The 15,352-nt window shown below is 53.8% G+C and overlaps 10 protein-coding genes and 2 non-coding genes across 12 annotated transcripts; 8 read left to right on the forward strand and 4 right to left on the reverse strand.

Moving 5' to 3' along the window:
- Positions 1-167: 167 nt before the first annotated feature.
- Positions 168-1,871, forward strand: UTP18 (Utp18p; the record flags this gene model as incomplete). Its single annotated transcript, NM_210061.1, has 1 exon — positions 168-1,871. One exon carries the CDS (start codon positions 168-170, stop codon positions 1,869-1,871), a length of 1,704 nt encoding a protein of 567 aa, NP_984708.1.
- A 337-nt stretch (positions 1,872-2,208) lies between these two features.
- AGOS_AgSNR189 lies at positions 2,209-2,266 on the forward strand. The gene has a single exon (NR_149366.1). It is a non-coding gene; the product is annotated as an AgSNR189 (small nuclear RNA).
- A 397-nt stretch (positions 2,267-2,663) lies between these two features.
- Positions 2,664-3,455, forward strand: RPS14B (40S ribosomal protein uS11; the record flags this gene model as incomplete). The annotated part of the gene is made up of 2 exons (NM_210062.1): positions 2,664-2,673; positions 3,049-3,455. The coding sequence occupies 2 exons, from the start codon at positions 2,664-2,666 to the stop codon at positions 3,453-3,455; spliced, it is 417 nt and encodes a 138-aa protein (NP_984709.1).
- A 184-nt stretch (positions 3,456-3,639) lies between these two features.
- Positions 3,640-4,032, reverse strand: RPS22A (40S ribosomal protein uS8; the record flags this gene model as incomplete). The annotated part of the gene is made up of 1 exon (NM_210063.1): positions 3,640-4,032. The coding sequence occupies one exon, from the start codon at positions 4,030-4,032 to the stop codon at positions 3,640-3,642; it is 393 nt and encodes a 130-aa protein (NP_984710.1).
- A 401-nt stretch (positions 4,033-4,433) lies between these two features.
- Positions 4,434-4,738, forward strand: RPL39 (60S ribosomal protein eL39; the record flags this gene model as incomplete). The annotated part of the gene is made up of 2 exons (NM_210064.1): positions 4,434-4,439; positions 4,589-4,738. The coding sequence occupies 2 exons, from the start codon at positions 4,434-4,436 to the stop codon at positions 4,736-4,738; spliced, it is 156 nt and encodes a 51-aa protein (NP_984711.1).
- Positions 4,739-4,870: 132 nt separating this feature from the next.
- On the reverse strand, positions 4,871-4,960 carry AGOS_AgSNR65. The gene has a single exon (NR_149410.1). It is a non-coding gene; the product is annotated as an AgSNR65 (small nuclear RNA).
- A 310-nt stretch (positions 4,961-5,270) lies between these two features.
- SWE1 (tyrosine protein kinase SWE1) lies at positions 5,271-7,454 on the reverse strand (the record flags this gene model as incomplete). Its single annotated transcript, NM_210065.1, has 1 exon — positions 5,271-7,454. The coding sequence occupies one exon, from the start codon at positions 7,452-7,454 to the stop codon at positions 5,271-5,273; it is 2,184 nt and encodes a 727-aa protein (NP_984712.1).
- A 555-nt stretch (positions 7,455-8,009) lies between these two features.
- Positions 8,010-9,731, forward strand: MNN5 (alpha-1,2-mannosyltransferase MNN5; the record flags this gene model as incomplete). Its single annotated transcript, NM_210066.2, has 1 exon — positions 8,010-9,731. One exon carries the CDS (start codon positions 8,010-8,012, stop codon positions 9,729-9,731), a length of 1,722 nt encoding a protein of 573 aa, NP_984713.2.
- A 262-nt stretch (positions 9,732-9,993) lies between these two features.
- Positions 9,994-12,456, forward strand: SYP1 (Syp1p; the record flags this gene model as incomplete). Its single annotated transcript, NM_210067.1, has 1 exon — positions 9,994-12,456. The coding sequence occupies one exon, from the start codon at positions 9,994-9,996 to the stop codon at positions 12,454-12,456; it is 2,463 nt and encodes an 820-aa protein (NP_984714.1).
- A 225-nt stretch (positions 12,457-12,681) lies between these two features.
- ATG36 (Atg36p) lies at positions 12,682-13,611 on the reverse strand (the record flags this gene model as incomplete). Its single annotated transcript, NM_210068.1, has 1 exon — positions 12,682-13,611. The coding sequence occupies one exon, from the start codon at positions 13,609-13,611 to the stop codon at positions 12,682-12,684; it is 930 nt and encodes a 309-aa protein (NP_984715.1).
- Positions 13,612-14,160: 549 nt separating this feature from the next.
- RIM1 (Rim1p) lies at positions 14,161-14,640 on the forward strand (the record flags this gene model as incomplete). The annotated part of the gene is made up of 3 exons (NM_210069.2): positions 14,161-14,396; positions 14,444-14,532; positions 14,582-14,640. The coding sequence occupies 3 exons, from the start codon at positions 14,161-14,163 to the stop codon at positions 14,638-14,640; spliced, it is 384 nt and encodes a 127-aa protein (NP_984716.2).
- Positions 14,641-15,006: 366 nt separating this feature from the next.
- Positions 15,007-15,348, forward strand: GON7 (chromatin DNA-binding EKC/KEOPS complex subunit GON7; the record flags this gene model as incomplete). The annotated part of the gene is made up of 1 exon (NM_210070.1): positions 15,007-15,348. The coding sequence occupies one exon, from the start codon at positions 15,007-15,009 to the stop codon at positions 15,346-15,348; it is 342 nt and encodes a 113-aa protein (NP_984717.1).
- Between the last annotated feature and the right edge of the window lie 4 nt (positions 15,349-15,352).

The following is a 15,352-nucleotide window of genomic DNA, read 5'->3' on the forward strand; positions in this document are numbered from 1 at the left end:
TGGTAGGTAATCTGAGTTCGACCATATCCACTTCGTTAATGGTGATAGTTGATAAAAAGAAACGATACTGAAAATTTTAATGGTTACCAATCTCATCTCATCGCCATACTGAAAGAATATTGTAGGTCTCGCAGTGGAACAAGGATCAAGCCCAGGCTAAGACAATAATGGTTGCAGCGGAGGCAGTACAGGAACTACCCCCAGATGAAGAAGAACTGGCCTTGGCTAAGCTAGTGTTTGGCGACACAGCAGACTTCCATGAAGCGCTGCGAAATGCAGACCTTAATTATGTTTCTTCAGATGAAGACGTATATGGCCAGGAGTCGTCCAGTGATGACGAAGAGGGGACTGAAATTGGTCACCTGAATGATGACCAATTGTTTTTTGTGGACGAGGGTGCAGATACCGAGGGAGGAGCAGATGGAGAACCGGAGGCCATGGAGGTGGACCAGGTTAGCGAGGAAAGCGACTCCGGAGAGGAAAGCGGTAGCAGCGCTGCATGGTCAGATTCGGATGACGAACACTTAAACGTTACAATAGGGCAAACCAATATGTCTAAGAAGCTGCGGACGACGTATGCGGAGAAAGAGCTCAGCAGTAGGCAATATGTGCAGCGCCTAAGACAGCAATTTGAGAAAATTTACCCCAGACCGCTGTGGGTTGATGAACATGAGTCGGAGAGCGGGTACGAAAGCAGCGCTAATGAGGATAGCGAGCAGCTTGTAGACGGTGACGTGAGTGCACTCGCAAAGATTCTGCACAACACCTACAGTTACAAGGCCCAAAGCAGTAGTCTCCTTTCGCCGAAGACGCTCGACATTGTTCGGCTGAAGGATGCCAACGTGTCTCACCCTTCGCGCTCTGCTATCCAGTCGCTTTCTTTTCACCCATTGAAACCACTGTTGCTGACTGGTGGGTATGACCGTACACTGAGGATTTATCACATAGATGGTAAGCACAATCACATGGTTTCCTCAGTATACCTTAAGGGGACCCCCGTTCAAACCTGTAAATTCTATGTGAGCCCCTCCCATAGCGAACAAATGGTCCTCACGGGTGGTAGGAGAAGATACATGCATACATGGGACCTCATGAACACAACTGCCCATGTCGCTAATATCAGCAAGATATCCAGAATGTATGGTCACGAGGAAACGCAACGTTCTTTTGAGAAGTTCAAGCTTGCGCATTTGCACACCCAGCAGGGAGTGCATGGGATTATACTTCTACAAGGTAACAATGGATGGGTGAATATTTTGCATGCTGTGTCGGGTATTTGGTTGATGGGCTGCAAAATTGAGGGTGTCCTGGTAGACTTTTGTGTTGACTATCAAGCGCAGTCGCAGGGTAAATTCCGCACCATTCTAATTGCTACCAACACCTATGGACAGGTGTGGGAGTTCGACCTCACGGACGGAGGCTCTGTCATGAAAAAGTGGAACGACGACGGCGGTGTGGCGATCACCACCATCCAAGTTGGTGGTGGGACGAGTACCTCTCATATCTTGTCTTCTGACAAGGTAAGGCAAAATAGGTGGCTCGCGTTGGGCAGCGAGTCAGGCTTCGTGAACGTATACGATAGGCAATCGTCGTCTGCGAAGCCTGTCGCCACGTTATCTCAGTTGACGACCACTATCTCCTCCTTAGAATTTTCTCCAGATGGGCAGGTATTGTGCATTGCCTCCAGAGCTGCAAAGGACGCGCTGCGGCTTGTCCATCTACCTACATGTTCTGTCTTCTCGAACTGGCCCACGAGCGGCACACCATTGGGGAAGGTGACCAGTGTCGCCTTTTCCACCCATGGTGAGATGCTGGCCGTGGGCAATGAACAGGGCAAAGTGAGATTATGGAGGCTGAATCATTATCAATGATGTTTCGTACGAAACTAAGTGCATGTAAGACTATATAAAATGCTATATTTTGACCGAACATTTAATTCACTGGAATTGAAACGAAAGTTCACGATCTTGTCACTAGAATAGGACTTCCGCGACCAAACTTAGAAAAACATACTCGCATGTTAAGTGTTCTCAATATTGTCAAATCTACAGGACTAGGGGGGTACGTTGCTAGTTCAACCGCTGTCACACCAAGACCTGCCCATGCATCGTCACCATGTGTTTAGGGTTACCCGGACTTCGCGTTATATAAAAGCCGCGTTAACTTTTCTTTCTTTCTCCTTTGCATACACACTTTCATTTTGTTTATAAATAATATACATTCCAAAGAACGGGTATTATTGTAGTGGATTTGTGACGGTGAAAGCCTTACTCAGACAATATCTTCTCTACAACTCTGTTCGAGAGCAATGCCATAGGCTGCCACGGTATTTGGTGTCGATGTGCTCTTTACGCATCGGCTCCTCATATGGGGCCTCACAGCACCCGTAGCTATTCTGACTAGGTAACGTAGGTGTGTAGCACAGCTTGCCGGCCATGAACACCGTAGAGAGTGTACCGCGTGCCCTCAACATGCTCGTTGGTCAGCTGGTTCCCACGTGACAGAGAGCAAGGTTGAAATGTATGGATGTTGTGACTGCACACCCACACACCATATTATGGCACGCGTAGCGACTCTGAGGTCAATGCTGATGATAAAAATACTTTGAGCGCCATGGCTCTGGTAGGACACTCGTCTATTCTCAAGACCAACGATCAGCAAGAATGGCTAAAGGTACGTGAGGGGTGGTATCCTGCTTAGACCGTTTAGTTATTCTTAAAGAAATGCGGAAGGCAGTCATGGAACCGATATTTACAGCCCTGGGAACTTAATGCGATGGCATCGACCTTGGTCCCCGTTGGAGTAATGTGCAGAAGGGTCTGGTAGCCGGTTTGCGGAATGCATGCAGGCCCAGACTGGACTAGTAGCAGCGCAGCTGCGAACGTCGGCTTCGCACGGCCGTGAAAAGCGCTCCGCAAAACGTGCGTGTCCTTGGCGAGCCATCACCCAGGTGTTACCGGCGTGGCTACGCGCGGATGTGGCCACCGGCAGGTTTCTTTAGGAAGATACTAGGCGGGCAGAACCTGCAAATACTAACTAAAGCGACAGAACTAGCTCAAACTCGTGACGCTTCCCAAGTCTTTGGTGTTGCTAGAATCTACGCTTCTTTCAACGACACCTTCGTGCATGTCACCGACTTGTCTGGCAGAGAAACTATTGCCAGAGTTACCGGTGGTATGAAGGTCAAGGCCGACAGAGACGAGTCCTCTCCATACGCTGCCATGTTGGCTGCTCAGGACGTCGCTGCCAAGTGTAAGGAGGTCGGCATCACTGCTGTGCACGTCAAGATCAGAGCTACCGGTGGTACCAAGACCAAGACCCCAGGTCCAGGTGGTCAGGCTGCTTTGAGAGCTTTGGCCAGATCCGGCTTGAGAATCGGCCGTATCGAGGACGTCACTCCTATCCCATCCGACTCTACCAGAAAGAAGGGTGGTAGAAGAGGTAGAAGATTATGATCGGCGACGCCGTTCATGTGTATGCTGTTTGTACATATATACTACTAATCTACTGCTAATTAACGCATCTGAATTCCCGCTTGCCGTCGCCGGCTGGCCTCGTATGTGGCGCGTGGAGCTCGCGGCCGTCGTAATAGACACTGAGTATCGTACATTAGAGCTAGATACGCTATATAGCAGCCGCTTAGTAGACAAAACCCAAAATCTTACCAGCAACGTGCTTTCTGTGGGCCTCCTCGTGGTCCATAATGCCGGCGGAGGTGGTCAAGATGACGTAGCCGAACTGTCTGGCTGGCAATAGGTTGGCAGTCCACTTCTCGACGTCGTTGATCTTGACGTTGAATCTTGGAGAGATGACACCGCACTTGTTCAATCTGCCGGTCAACTGAACGACGATCTTGCCGGATCTGTGGTCGTCAATGTACTCGAACTCGCCGATGTAGCCGTGCTTCTGCATGACCTGCAAGAACTTGATGATGACCTTGGAGGATGGTCTGATCAACACCTGACGCTTGCCGGTCTTCTCGGCGTTGTTGATAGCGTTCAAAGCATCTGCTAGGACGGAGGTTCTGGTCATGCTGTCTGATCTTCTAGTTACGGGACTGTGGATGATATCTCCTGTTCTTAGTCGCTGCTGTTGAGCTGAAAAGTGGACAGGCCCTGTGCCAGGCCGTAGCCTGCATCACGCATCCCGGCCATCTGGTGACTGCTGTTGGATTATGTGGTGTAATGTATGGGTGTCAAATCTCCGAACGCCCTGGAATTTCCACCATGTAGCGGAGGTGTATGGGTTCGCCACTCGCTCTTGTTTGCGTCCCTCCTCTACGAGCGCGCCGGCGGGCTGGGCTCGTCCCGGGCCCAGGACGGGCCCAGCGCAGCGCCTGTCGGCGTCCGCAGCGCGGCGTCCGCACAAGTGAAAAGATACATGTTCCAACGCTGCTTGCAACATAGCTGCTAGATCACAGTATAGAACCAAAGATGGCTGTATGTGATATAATAGACAACGAAATGGATATTCCGTGGCGCACGCAAGGGGACAGTTGAGAGCCAGGTAGAAGCAGCCGCGCTGCTCACCCTGGGCCGTCTCTGGATGCGCTGCTGCAGGCCTGACAGAATACTAACGCACCACACAGGCTAAGAAGTCCTTCAAGATCAAGCAAAAGTTGGCTAAGGCCAAGAACCAGAACAGACCATTGCCACAATGGTTCAGATTGAAGACCAACAACACCATCCGCTACAACGCCAAGAGAAGACACTGGAGAAGAACTAAGATGGGCATCTAAGCAGGTCGTCAGGCTGTGCTCTTTGTTTTTGCCCGCATTAGTAGTGTAATTATCTAATGGTATATCGTCGATAATATATACATCCATTCAGAGGAGTTGAATTTACGCGTGCAGGAGCATTGCGGGCAGAGACGCTCAGAGAGATTCCCATTGTTCTATAACACCGAAATCATTAAACATTCAGATACTATCTAGCTTGAAAAGTGTTTGAAAGCTCATCATCGGTATCTGCCGAACACAATGCACACTGCCGGACGTGACCACACATCCTAGCAATCTACTAGCGCGGCCGTCGCGTGCGGAGCGGCCGATGGGGCACCCGGCAGAAATCGCTGGTCTATCTTTTTGCCCTGTTTAAGTACTTTTCGGAGACATTGCTTTTCCGGCGAGTCGCTTTCCTGCGTCCGTTAGGGCTGGGGTGAGATAGTAACGCACGTTCACTTGTAGCCGAGAAGCCCCTTATGGTGGCCGGGGAGCGCGATATGCGCCGAACATGCATTCTGTATAAAATTAACAAAGTTTTCTACGGTACCTAGCTGAAGAACTCCGGCTTGGGACCAAAGTCGTCTTCTTGGATGATGGCGCCCGCCTTGCGTGTCAGCTCCACGTACTGGCACTCCTCAGCCTGCAGAAGATTGCTCGCGGTCGGCCGTTTCCGATAGTCGGGCTCAATCATCCAGATGACCAGCTTTTCCAGTGAGTCGTTATCTATGAGGAAACGGGGGACCCACGCGGGTATATGTTTGATGCGGCCGCTGCCAGCGTTGTAGCTGCAAGGGCGGGAAACCTCGGTTATGTTGGTGGAGTTGATGTCGGTAGAAGAGAAAATGGACGTGGTGTATATTTCGGTGCTGCTTAGCCTTCCGGCGTCCGAGAGATCGCCCGAGCGCAGCTTGTGCCAGGCGTTGCCATTGTCCGGTAGCACGACGTTAGCAGCTATCTCGACAATCATCAAGCCGAGAGAGAAGATATCTGCCCTGAAGTCGTATATGCCATCGGAGATGATTTCCGGCGCGATGTACTCGCGATCGCCTTCGTTCTCGAACGCCTTGTCCGTAAGCGGCAGCTTGGTGGCCATGCCGAAGTCCCCGAGCTTTAGGTTGCCCTCGAATGTTATCATAATATTGGCCGGTTTGAGATCTAGGTGTACAATTGAGCAGGTTTCGTGGAGGAAACGCAGCCCGAGACATACCTCTACTATGATCTTCCATATGCGCCAGTCTTCCAGTCGCTTTGACCGCGCGACGAGCTGCTCTTGCAAAAACTGGTCCAGGTTCCCGTTCTCGCACAGCTCTGTCATAGCGTAGTAAGTGCCCTGGTATTCCCAGGAGGATATGAACTGCACAACGTACTCGCGGCCTTCCGCGTCGCTTGTCTCCTGGCTGATTTCGGAGAGGAGCTGTATCTCCTGGATAATGCGGCTCCTGGAATAATGCTTCTTTGGCGCCATGCTTTTAACTGCGTACTTTGCAGAGGTCTCCGGGAAGGTTACTTGATAGACCGTTGAAAACTGGCCGCGACCAAGCAGGGTGACGTTCGAGAAGTTCGCCCCGAGGTGCTCGTCGGGGTTGCGCGCCCGCGCGCTCTGCGATGCATGCGATGTACCCACTAGACGGCGCTTTCCCTGCTGGCGGGTGGTTGTAACCGGCGGCCGCAGCCTGTCTGGCTGCGGACTGCGCTTTCTCGGTGTTCTTAGTGGGGAAGAGTTGAACACGGGCTCCTCGTCCCCACTGCCGAACAGATCGTCCGTGAACTGTTGCAGCATGTTAGAGAGGTCGGTGTTCTTGATGACCTTTGAGCGGCGTTTCATCCGCTGCGCAGGCATGTCATTTTTGCTGTCGAGTCTCTGTGCCCTATGCTGGTATGTTGGAGAGCTTTCAATGGGCGGTGTCCCCGGCTTGAAGAGCGGGAAGTTCTTGAACGGTTGCGTATCGTGGGGGACACTCGATGAGCCATACACGGAGCAGTCCATGGGCGACTCCATTATCGACGAGTGCGGCGATTTTTTCACCGGAGTATCTGGGATTATCAGTTTTTGAGGTAGGAGATTTGACCGCATTTTGGACATGAGCCCCTTTTGCTGGAAGGCAGACTGATCAGGCTTCACGTCCTTGAATAATTGGCATTCCGGGAACTTGCGCATCTTTTTCTTGTTGCCCAGCGGGCTGTATGCCATGTTTCTTGCGTTCTCGTCTTCTACTGAGTCATTGTCACGCGACTGAGAGCGATCCGATATTAAGGGGGGCTTCATTTCACATTTGCTCGCACTTCTCTTTAAGTTTTTGTCGTGCCTCGGGGGAAATGGACGCCACAGGTTATCTCCCCGGTGGAACTCCTTATCACCATCTCCTTGGCACATAGCCGTGCCAGACAGAAACTCGAGGCCCCCATTGTCTTCCTCGCGTACGCGGACTGGCAAGTCCCGTGACGTCGTTAGGGGGGCGAGCTTTCTGCTCGCATTCTCAAGCGAGAGGTTCAGTGTGCCCACACTTCTGCACAGGCCCGCGGCCTGCCGCGACGAGTAGAAACGCAAGTTGTTGGACGGCGTCGCCGGCTGCGTGCGGTCGCTGTCGCCCTCGCTCTCGAGATCCGCCTCGCTAAGCTCCTCCTCCTCGTGCACCATGCAGTTGAAGCGCAGCGCCGGCGACAGCGTGTGCTTTCTGTTCAGAAACGGCGACTCGCGCAGCGCTGCCATGCTGTCGTGCCGGAGCGTCATTCTTAGTCTGTGTCTTCTCTGCGCGCTTGCCGCTGGTACCTTGTTCACCGCTGTCCTAGCGAATCAGTCGACAGAATCGGACGCTCTTTCCGCGACGTCAGAATATATGCAGTGCAAGGGCTATGTATAATATTAAATCAACTGCACCGCATACTGGTCGCCTTTCTATGCCGAAATTCGTGGGGAACTGTATGCCCTTCTCCTGGAGTCTTTCCGAATTATGTAAAAAGGAAAACATCTCAATCCTGAATAGGAAATTTGCAGTACGAATGACATAAATTTCGACGCTCGAGGAATATATAGCTCAGGTCCTCACACGGAGTGGCCTCGAGGTGAGTTCCTTATTTTCCAAAATTAATTTAGTATTTTCAAAATTAAATTAGTTTTAAGATTATACTCATTTTTCACTAGTACACCACGAAATATGAACCGTCGCATCATCCTAACCGTATCGTCCTAACCGTTTTCTGTTACTTTTCATAATTCCGTTATGAAGTAACCAGGAGCGTGTCGCTGAGTTTTGAACAACAAGCGACGCATCGCCGAAAAGTGACGATGATCAAGCTGAGGCGCAAATTGATAGCTCTGCTTGTAGGCGGATTTATGCTCGCTCTTTTGAGCAGCCTGCCACGCCAGAAATCGCCCATTGCGTCGGCGGCACATTCTCCTGCGCAGGAATGGTTTACACGCGGGAGCCAGGATATCAATGACCCGCTGGAATTCTACAAAATGCTTTTCGAGAGGCTCCGGAAGGACGCTGCGCAGATCAAGACGGCTGGTAGCTACGTGACACAAGATGCAGACTGTCAGATCCGGGATCTGGAGGACAAACTGCCCGAGAGCTCACACCTGGGGTCCTATGACGGGCTTGCAAAGTGCTTCCGGCTGGAGCGCGATCATCTGGAAGGCTTGCGGCAGGGGCACAGTGAGTTTTTGCGCACCATCCATGGCGAGCTGGCCATTTCTGCGAAGAGCGCGCTGTTCAAAACACTGTACCCGCTGCCTGCGGGTATCGTGACCGTGGGCGGCGGCCGGTATTCGATCCTCGCGATGGTCATGATCAGAGCGCTGCGGAAACGGGGCACCACATTGCCGGTGGAAGTGTTTCTGACCGACGACGACGCCGACGACGAGGCGTTCTGCAGCTACATCGAACATTTCAATGCAAAGTGCGTGCTCTTTTCCGACCGTCTACCCAAGTCGGTGCTGGCCTCGCAGAAGCTCTCTGGATTTGAATTGAAAGCTGTGGCCTTGCTTCTGTCGTCCTACCAACAGGTGATCTTCATCGATGCCGATAACGTGCCCCTAAAACCGCTCGACGATGTGTTCAAGAGCAAGCCTCTCGCGGAGTACGGCCTGGTCCTGTGGCCCGATATCTGGAAGCGTGTGACCGCGCCCGCGTTCTACGACATCGCGGGCATCCCTGTGGACTTTAAGCGCCGGGTGCGCTTCTCGGCAGACGACGTGTCCCCGCCCAGCCGATACACGAAGCCCGGTGAAGTCGACGAGTCCTTCAACAGGGCACACGTGCCGCTGCACGACTTTGCGGGCACCATGCCCGAGCTCAGCAGCGAATCCGGCCAGTTGCTGATCGACAAGGCCCGGCACATGGACACGCTGCTCCTTATCCTCTACTACAACGTCCACGGAAAGCACCTATTCTACCGCCTCTCCACGCAGGGCACCTCCGGCGAGGGCGACAAAGAGACCTTCGCGATGGCCGCCCAGGCCCTCGGCAAACCGTACTACCAGGTCAAAACGAAGCTGCGCTTCCAGGGCTACCACACCCCGAGCCAGTACGTTGGCGCAGCCCTGCTGCAGCACGACTTTGTCCAGGACCACGAGCAGTGGCTGCGCGCCCGCGAGGAGGTCGCGCGCAGGCCCAGCGAGCTAGCCGCCTACAACCCGGCCTACAACGTTGACGAGCACTTCTACAACACCCTCATGCGCCCCGAGAAGCCGCTCGACGTGATGTTCGTCCACGCCAGCTACCACAAGTTAGTCCCCATCGACCTCTTCCGCGAAAAAGTCTACATCGGAGAGGACGGGAAGCAGTTCAGGTCCTTCCCCGACCTCGCCGCTATGGACAACTTCGACATTGAGCTCTTCGCCATTCAGATTCTGAACGAGGCCATATGCTCAGCCACCACGAAAATCGAGTTCAAGTACAACAGGGACAAGATAAAATCCCCTGAGGAGTTCGAAGATATGTGCACCTACGTACGCGACCGCATGCGGATGCTTCTCGATACCAGAGACACTCGAACTCACTCATAGCTTGCCGGACGCACCGCGCCTCACGCATATCCCGGGTTATGTAATTTTCCACGATCTATTCATAAGCTCAACACTCTTACACCATTGCTACAGTCGCGGAGCTGAGATTCCAGGTTCTGCGAGCAGCTGCTGAATATCGCCCCTTTATTATTAAGTTTGTTCTTTTTCCATAGTTTGTAGGTGATATAGGAAGCATCTGATGTGCGTTGGTTAGATCGTAGAACAGCAACACGCAGAGGCTAGCACAATACTACGCAGAAAGATGCAAGAGGAGAGAGTCAAGTATGCCAACAGCGTACTCACGTCTCGTACACCGTTCGAGGTGGCGGAGATCGTGCGAATTAGGCTATCGCAGGCGAAAATAATCAACGGTGAGTTCTACACGCTGTTCAAGGAGCTGTCGGAGCTGAAGAAGAGCTACGTGCAGCAGCTGCGGAAGATAATCATAGTGAATGAGGACCTTGACAAGCTGGTGTACAATGGGATGGTGCAGCGGCAGGTGCTGACGGCGCCGGAGATGGCGGGCATGGACTTCGACTGGCTGGGTGAGCTGCGTGGCGTGTGGCAGCAGGTGATCCGGGGACTGAAGGCAGACATGCACGCACAGGTGGAGGAATACAAGGGTCTGGACCGCGACGTGGTGGGCGTGCTGCGGTCGCACGTGGAGACGGACGAGCATTGGCGGGAAGTGCGCAAGCTGCACCCGAAGCTGAGCCGGATGGCCGCGGAGATGGAGGTTTCGCGTTCGACGCCGGAGAAGGTGGCGGCGGCGGAGCGGCAGTGGGTGGAGCAGGCTCCGCGGCTGCTGGAGGTGATGGAGGCCACTGACGAGAAGCGGCTGTTAGTGCTGAAGAACTGCCTGCTTCAGTACCAGAACCTGCTGGATGACTCGTTGCATGCGAACTTGGACGAGAGTGAGAAGGTGATGGAGCGGCTGCTGGAGTTCACGCCTGACCGGGAGATCGATCGCTTTGCGTCGGCGGTAGTGAACTACGACTTTCGCTTCGAGCCGATGCAGGCCGCGGAAGCCGATGGCGAAGGCGCTGCTGCCGCGACGCCGGTGGAGCACAGGCTGCGCCATGTCTCCGGCTCGAGCATGCTCCGGAACCTGCTTTCGAATGACACCTTCTCGGACGCCAGCAACAACGTCTCGCTTGTCCCGAGCCGCAAAAGCAAGCTGAAGTCGAAGGTGGGCTCCATATTTGGGAGAAGGCGCCACCGGCGGGCGCCTCAGCTGCAGTCTGAGTCCATCCCTGAGAGCGACACATCCTCACTACATAGCCACGGCACCAGCTCCTACCATGATTCTGAGTTGTACTCAAAGTCACATGCGGTCTCCAGCGAAGCAGCAGCTCCGCGCCCTGCCGCCAACTCAAACAACGCGCCTCCCGCAGAGAAGAAACCGGAACTAGAGGCGACGAGGTCCTCCTTCTCTATTAACCAGGCGCCCTTGGTTCCACAGCCCAGGTCAAAGAAAACACCTGAAATTATTGGCGCCAGTAATGTGCAGGCTATTACCGAGAAAAGTGGTCCAGCTGACACTGCCGCACCAGCTCAAAATTTCATTCGGCAGCGCAGCACTTGGGATGGTGTGCAGCAGGACCCTACTGCTCTGCACGACGAAACAAACATTGTATCTAGCCTTGCTCCAGCTCGGCGCTCTTCAGCCGCTGGTCAGCTCGGCGCCCACTTCTGGAGTCCAGTGCCTGCTAGCCAGGAAGGCCAGAATGTGCCATCCTTAGAGGGGGGGAGGCGTGACATCCACTCTATGCTGTTCACGAATTTATCGAAAGCAGATATCGACAATTCAGTTACCAGACATGAGTCTACCAATTCCCAAACTAGCGAAATGAGGCAGCTGGAACCGCAGCAAACTGGCTCTTCCTTGCTTCTAATGAATATCACAGGCCAGTCATTGTTTCAACACACGGAACTAACGTCACTAGGGCTTAACGCAAGTATTGGTGAAGTGATAAATGCCAAATTTAAAGACGGGATTCTCTCATCCAGCCAGCTAATTGGGGAAATTGCCCTCAATTACATTTCCAGTGATAGTACAGGCAATAGCCTGCCGCTCGATATAATCCTTAAAATTGAGTCTGCTGAACAGTTTGATAAAATAATTGTTAACCACACAATATTGGAGAGGACGGCCGATGAAAATAATATAATCTATAAGCTTGCTCCGCAGTTTATCTTTGGCAAAACTTTGGGTGCATTGAAATACTCGCTCAAATCACCACTAGTACCGATCGCCATCCACCCAGTATGGAGGTTTGAGCAGACGCAAGCGAGTGTGATGCTTACATTGAAGATCTTCTCGGGTTTGCCGCCAGCTGTGCAAGAGCTGGTGTTGGAAGATCTGATCGTTTCGGTCGCCATTGATAATACCGTGGCGAAGAGTGCTCTCTCAAAGCCGCAGGGCTCATTCAGTAAGGAAAAACGGCGTATTACATGGCGCTTCAAAGAACCACTTGTGCTGAGACGTGACAATGAGGAACGGCTAGTAGCGCGCTTCCTGACCGAGGGCGTTGCTCAAGAATCACAGAAGGGTGTTCAGGCCAAGTTTACCATTCGTGGGCTGCAATTGGGCGGTGGTTTGGTCCTGAGAAGCCAGGAGGTGACCTTGGAAGATCCTTTTGGTTCCGAGACAGCGGACATCTGGAATGACGTTACAACTTCCCGGACACTGGTTGCAGGCGCATACTATGGGCTCTCAACGTAACCGCGCACGTGCCGGATGAGTATCATGAACCCGGCATTTTTGTTCCCTTGTCCTTAATATGTTCCTTCTCTAGCACTGTGTACTTTATATTTTTACTACATCTATATCTAAAACAGCTGAACAGAGAAAACTGTATACTATTTGAGCCTGCATGCTGGAGTCAGAGGGCAGTGCCTGCCTATAGTATCGGTAATTCCTGTTGATAGTAGTAGCCCTACTGTACCACTAGAATTCTGTATCCCTAACCCGCGGGACCATATGCCATCCATACCACGATTGCACGGGCAACGATGAATGCATGGAAGACAGCGAAATATCATCAAGCGCCTCGTAATTGCCGTTGCTGGGAGCATCTAGCAACAGCTGCCGCATCTGTTCGTACAGATTCGCCATTTTTGAAACGTTGTTGGCGTCCAACGAGCAGCGCAGCAGGTTGCCGCGATCTGGAAACAAGGTCGGAACATTTCCGTACTTGGCTTCGCACCGTGGGGTACGAACAGAGGCCCTCCCCTGGATGAGGTACGGAAGCAGCTCCTTCACGAACTTGGTCAACTGGGCCAGCTCTGCCGGCGTGAGTTGCGCCAACTTACGTGACTCATACGAGGAGACACGCGGCAACGGACGCACGGCCGGCGGCCGCGTGGTACCCGCCGACAGCGTCGCCCGCTCGTCGCCTTCGACCCCCCACGAGCGCGCGATGTCCCGCACGCGCGAACTCGCGGCCTCAAGCACAGTCGACGTCCCGCACGACACGTGAGTCAAACACCAGTCGTCGATGCGCTCGCTGGTCGACTGCGGCTCCAAAACCACCTCCGACCCGCCCCGATAGCACCGCTCCAACTCCTCCATCTCCTCCGTCGAGTCGCTGAGCACCGCGTACTCCTCCGATCGCACCTCCGTGCATTGCTGGTTCGTCTCCCCCCCGTAGCTCGGCTGCTTCGCCACCTCGTCCTCGCTGATCGCTGACGGGTCGTCCTTGCTTTCGGACGCAGGGTTGTTCAACACCTGCACGTCCTCTTCATCAATCCCGTGGTACTCCACTAAGCAGCATGTGTCCTCTAAGGTCCGCTGCGCCTCCGATATCTGTGAGAGCGACGCCTTGATCACGGACTTCGACGCTGTATGTCCGCGTCTCCGAAAGCTGTTGAAACTCATGGACCGCACGCCTCCTTACCTTGTCCCAGGGGATAGTTAATATGCTGCTGCCTCGCCTTCCTGTGTTATCTTTCTGGCTTGTGTGTCAGAGAACTATGCGTCAGCGACTGCCCCTCTTTGTCCCCTGCCCACCACAGGCTCGAACACCGAAGCCGACATGCCCAAAACGCACCTACGCCGCGCTGGTTTCGCTGCCGGAGCGGGGCGTCAACACGGGGGTGTGGCGTATCACCATATGTTTGCCTGGCCAGAGGTGTACTGCCCGCGTGATCGCAGCGACACGATAAACGGTGTCGCAGTTGCTGCAGGAAAGTTGGTAGAGCTTCACACACGCGGGCAGCAAGGGCCCGGACATAGTCTGGTTGCAGCTGCACCCAGCCTTATACGGATGCGGTGGTTGCGATGACATACGCATCTGACGGTCCAGCTGAGCTCAGCAGGAAGGCGTGTGTGTCACGTGACCGCGCACCAGATGCGCAGCGTGCCTTGGTGTTGAAGAAACTTCTTTATGACTGGCGGCAGCCACTCCACAGCAGAGGATAGAAGTAAATGTTGCGCCAAGTCCGCCAGTTTCATGCGTCCAGCAGGGCGCTGGACTTTTCCAAGATGATGATTGTGGGCCGGATCGGGTCGGACATCTCGCAGTTTGTCAGCCAGAACGACAAGAAGTACGCCAAGTACTCGATTGCGTCCCAGCCGCGGCGCGATGGCCCGACCAACTGGTACACGATCACCGTGTTCAACGAGCCGCAGATGAACTTCCTGACGCAATATGTGAGAAAGGGGTATGTGTGAGTGCGACAGCCGTACAGGGCACGACTAACAGCAGCAGCGCGCTAGTGTACGTCGAGGCAGACGCCGCGAACAACGTGTTCGAACGCGAGGACGGCTCCAAGAGCTACTCGCTATCCTTGATACAGAGTATGTAACAACTGCAACACCGGTGCAGGACGACTACTAACACGAGCAGGGGAGATCAATCTAATCCGTAACGGTAAGCCCGCGGAACAAGCCGAGCAGGAGGAATAAGCCGGTACGGAGCTAAATAGTGCTTTGCGCTGGCGTCGCCAGCGCACAGTTGTATAGTGTGCAATGTGTGCTAGCTGGATGGTTGCTGTGGGCACCGCAGCCGATGGCCATTTGTTGCCAGTTCTTGCACGCGCAGACGCACTTTCGCTGCGCAAGTATAACACAAACAATGTAAACCAACAATCACAGGACCAAACAGCGCGCCCGCCTGCTAACTGGGCCCTATAACAGTTTTAGACCATACCAGGTCGCGGCCAGCGGCTGCATCAGGCGCCTGAGGGCCTGCTATCACGTGTCACTGGGCACGGGAAGCGCATATTTTGGCCGTTGTGTGCGCCGCTGCCCATCTCCCTCCGAACCTGCCCAATGCAGCCTCCCACTGCTACGTATTGTACGCCCGAGGGCGACTCACACGCGTTTACCGTGGTACCCGACGCCCCGCGCTACCGGACAACAGATGGCACCACATCTGGTCCGTCTGCGTACGTGCTACAAGCTGGCCAGATCGACCGCGACCGCCCGAGCCCCCCCAAGCTCGATGCACAGGGCGAGCCCACAGCCCTATCCCGGCTACGCATGCACCTGACCGGCCTCCAGGACGACATTAATTCGTTCCTGACTGCCGAGATGCAGCGCGCGAAGAACAAGAAGCAGAAGATTGACGACACACAGGAGCAGCGGGCCACGGGGGGCTCCACAGCAGCGTGATAAC

This window comes from Eremothecium gossypii, chromosome V (genome assembly GCF_000091025.4).
Source record: "Eremothecium gossypii ATCC 10895 chromosome V, complete sequence".
Taxonomy (NCBI): domain Eukaryota; kingdom Fungi; phylum Ascomycota; class Saccharomycetes; order Saccharomycetales; family Saccharomycetaceae; genus Eremothecium; species Eremothecium gossypii.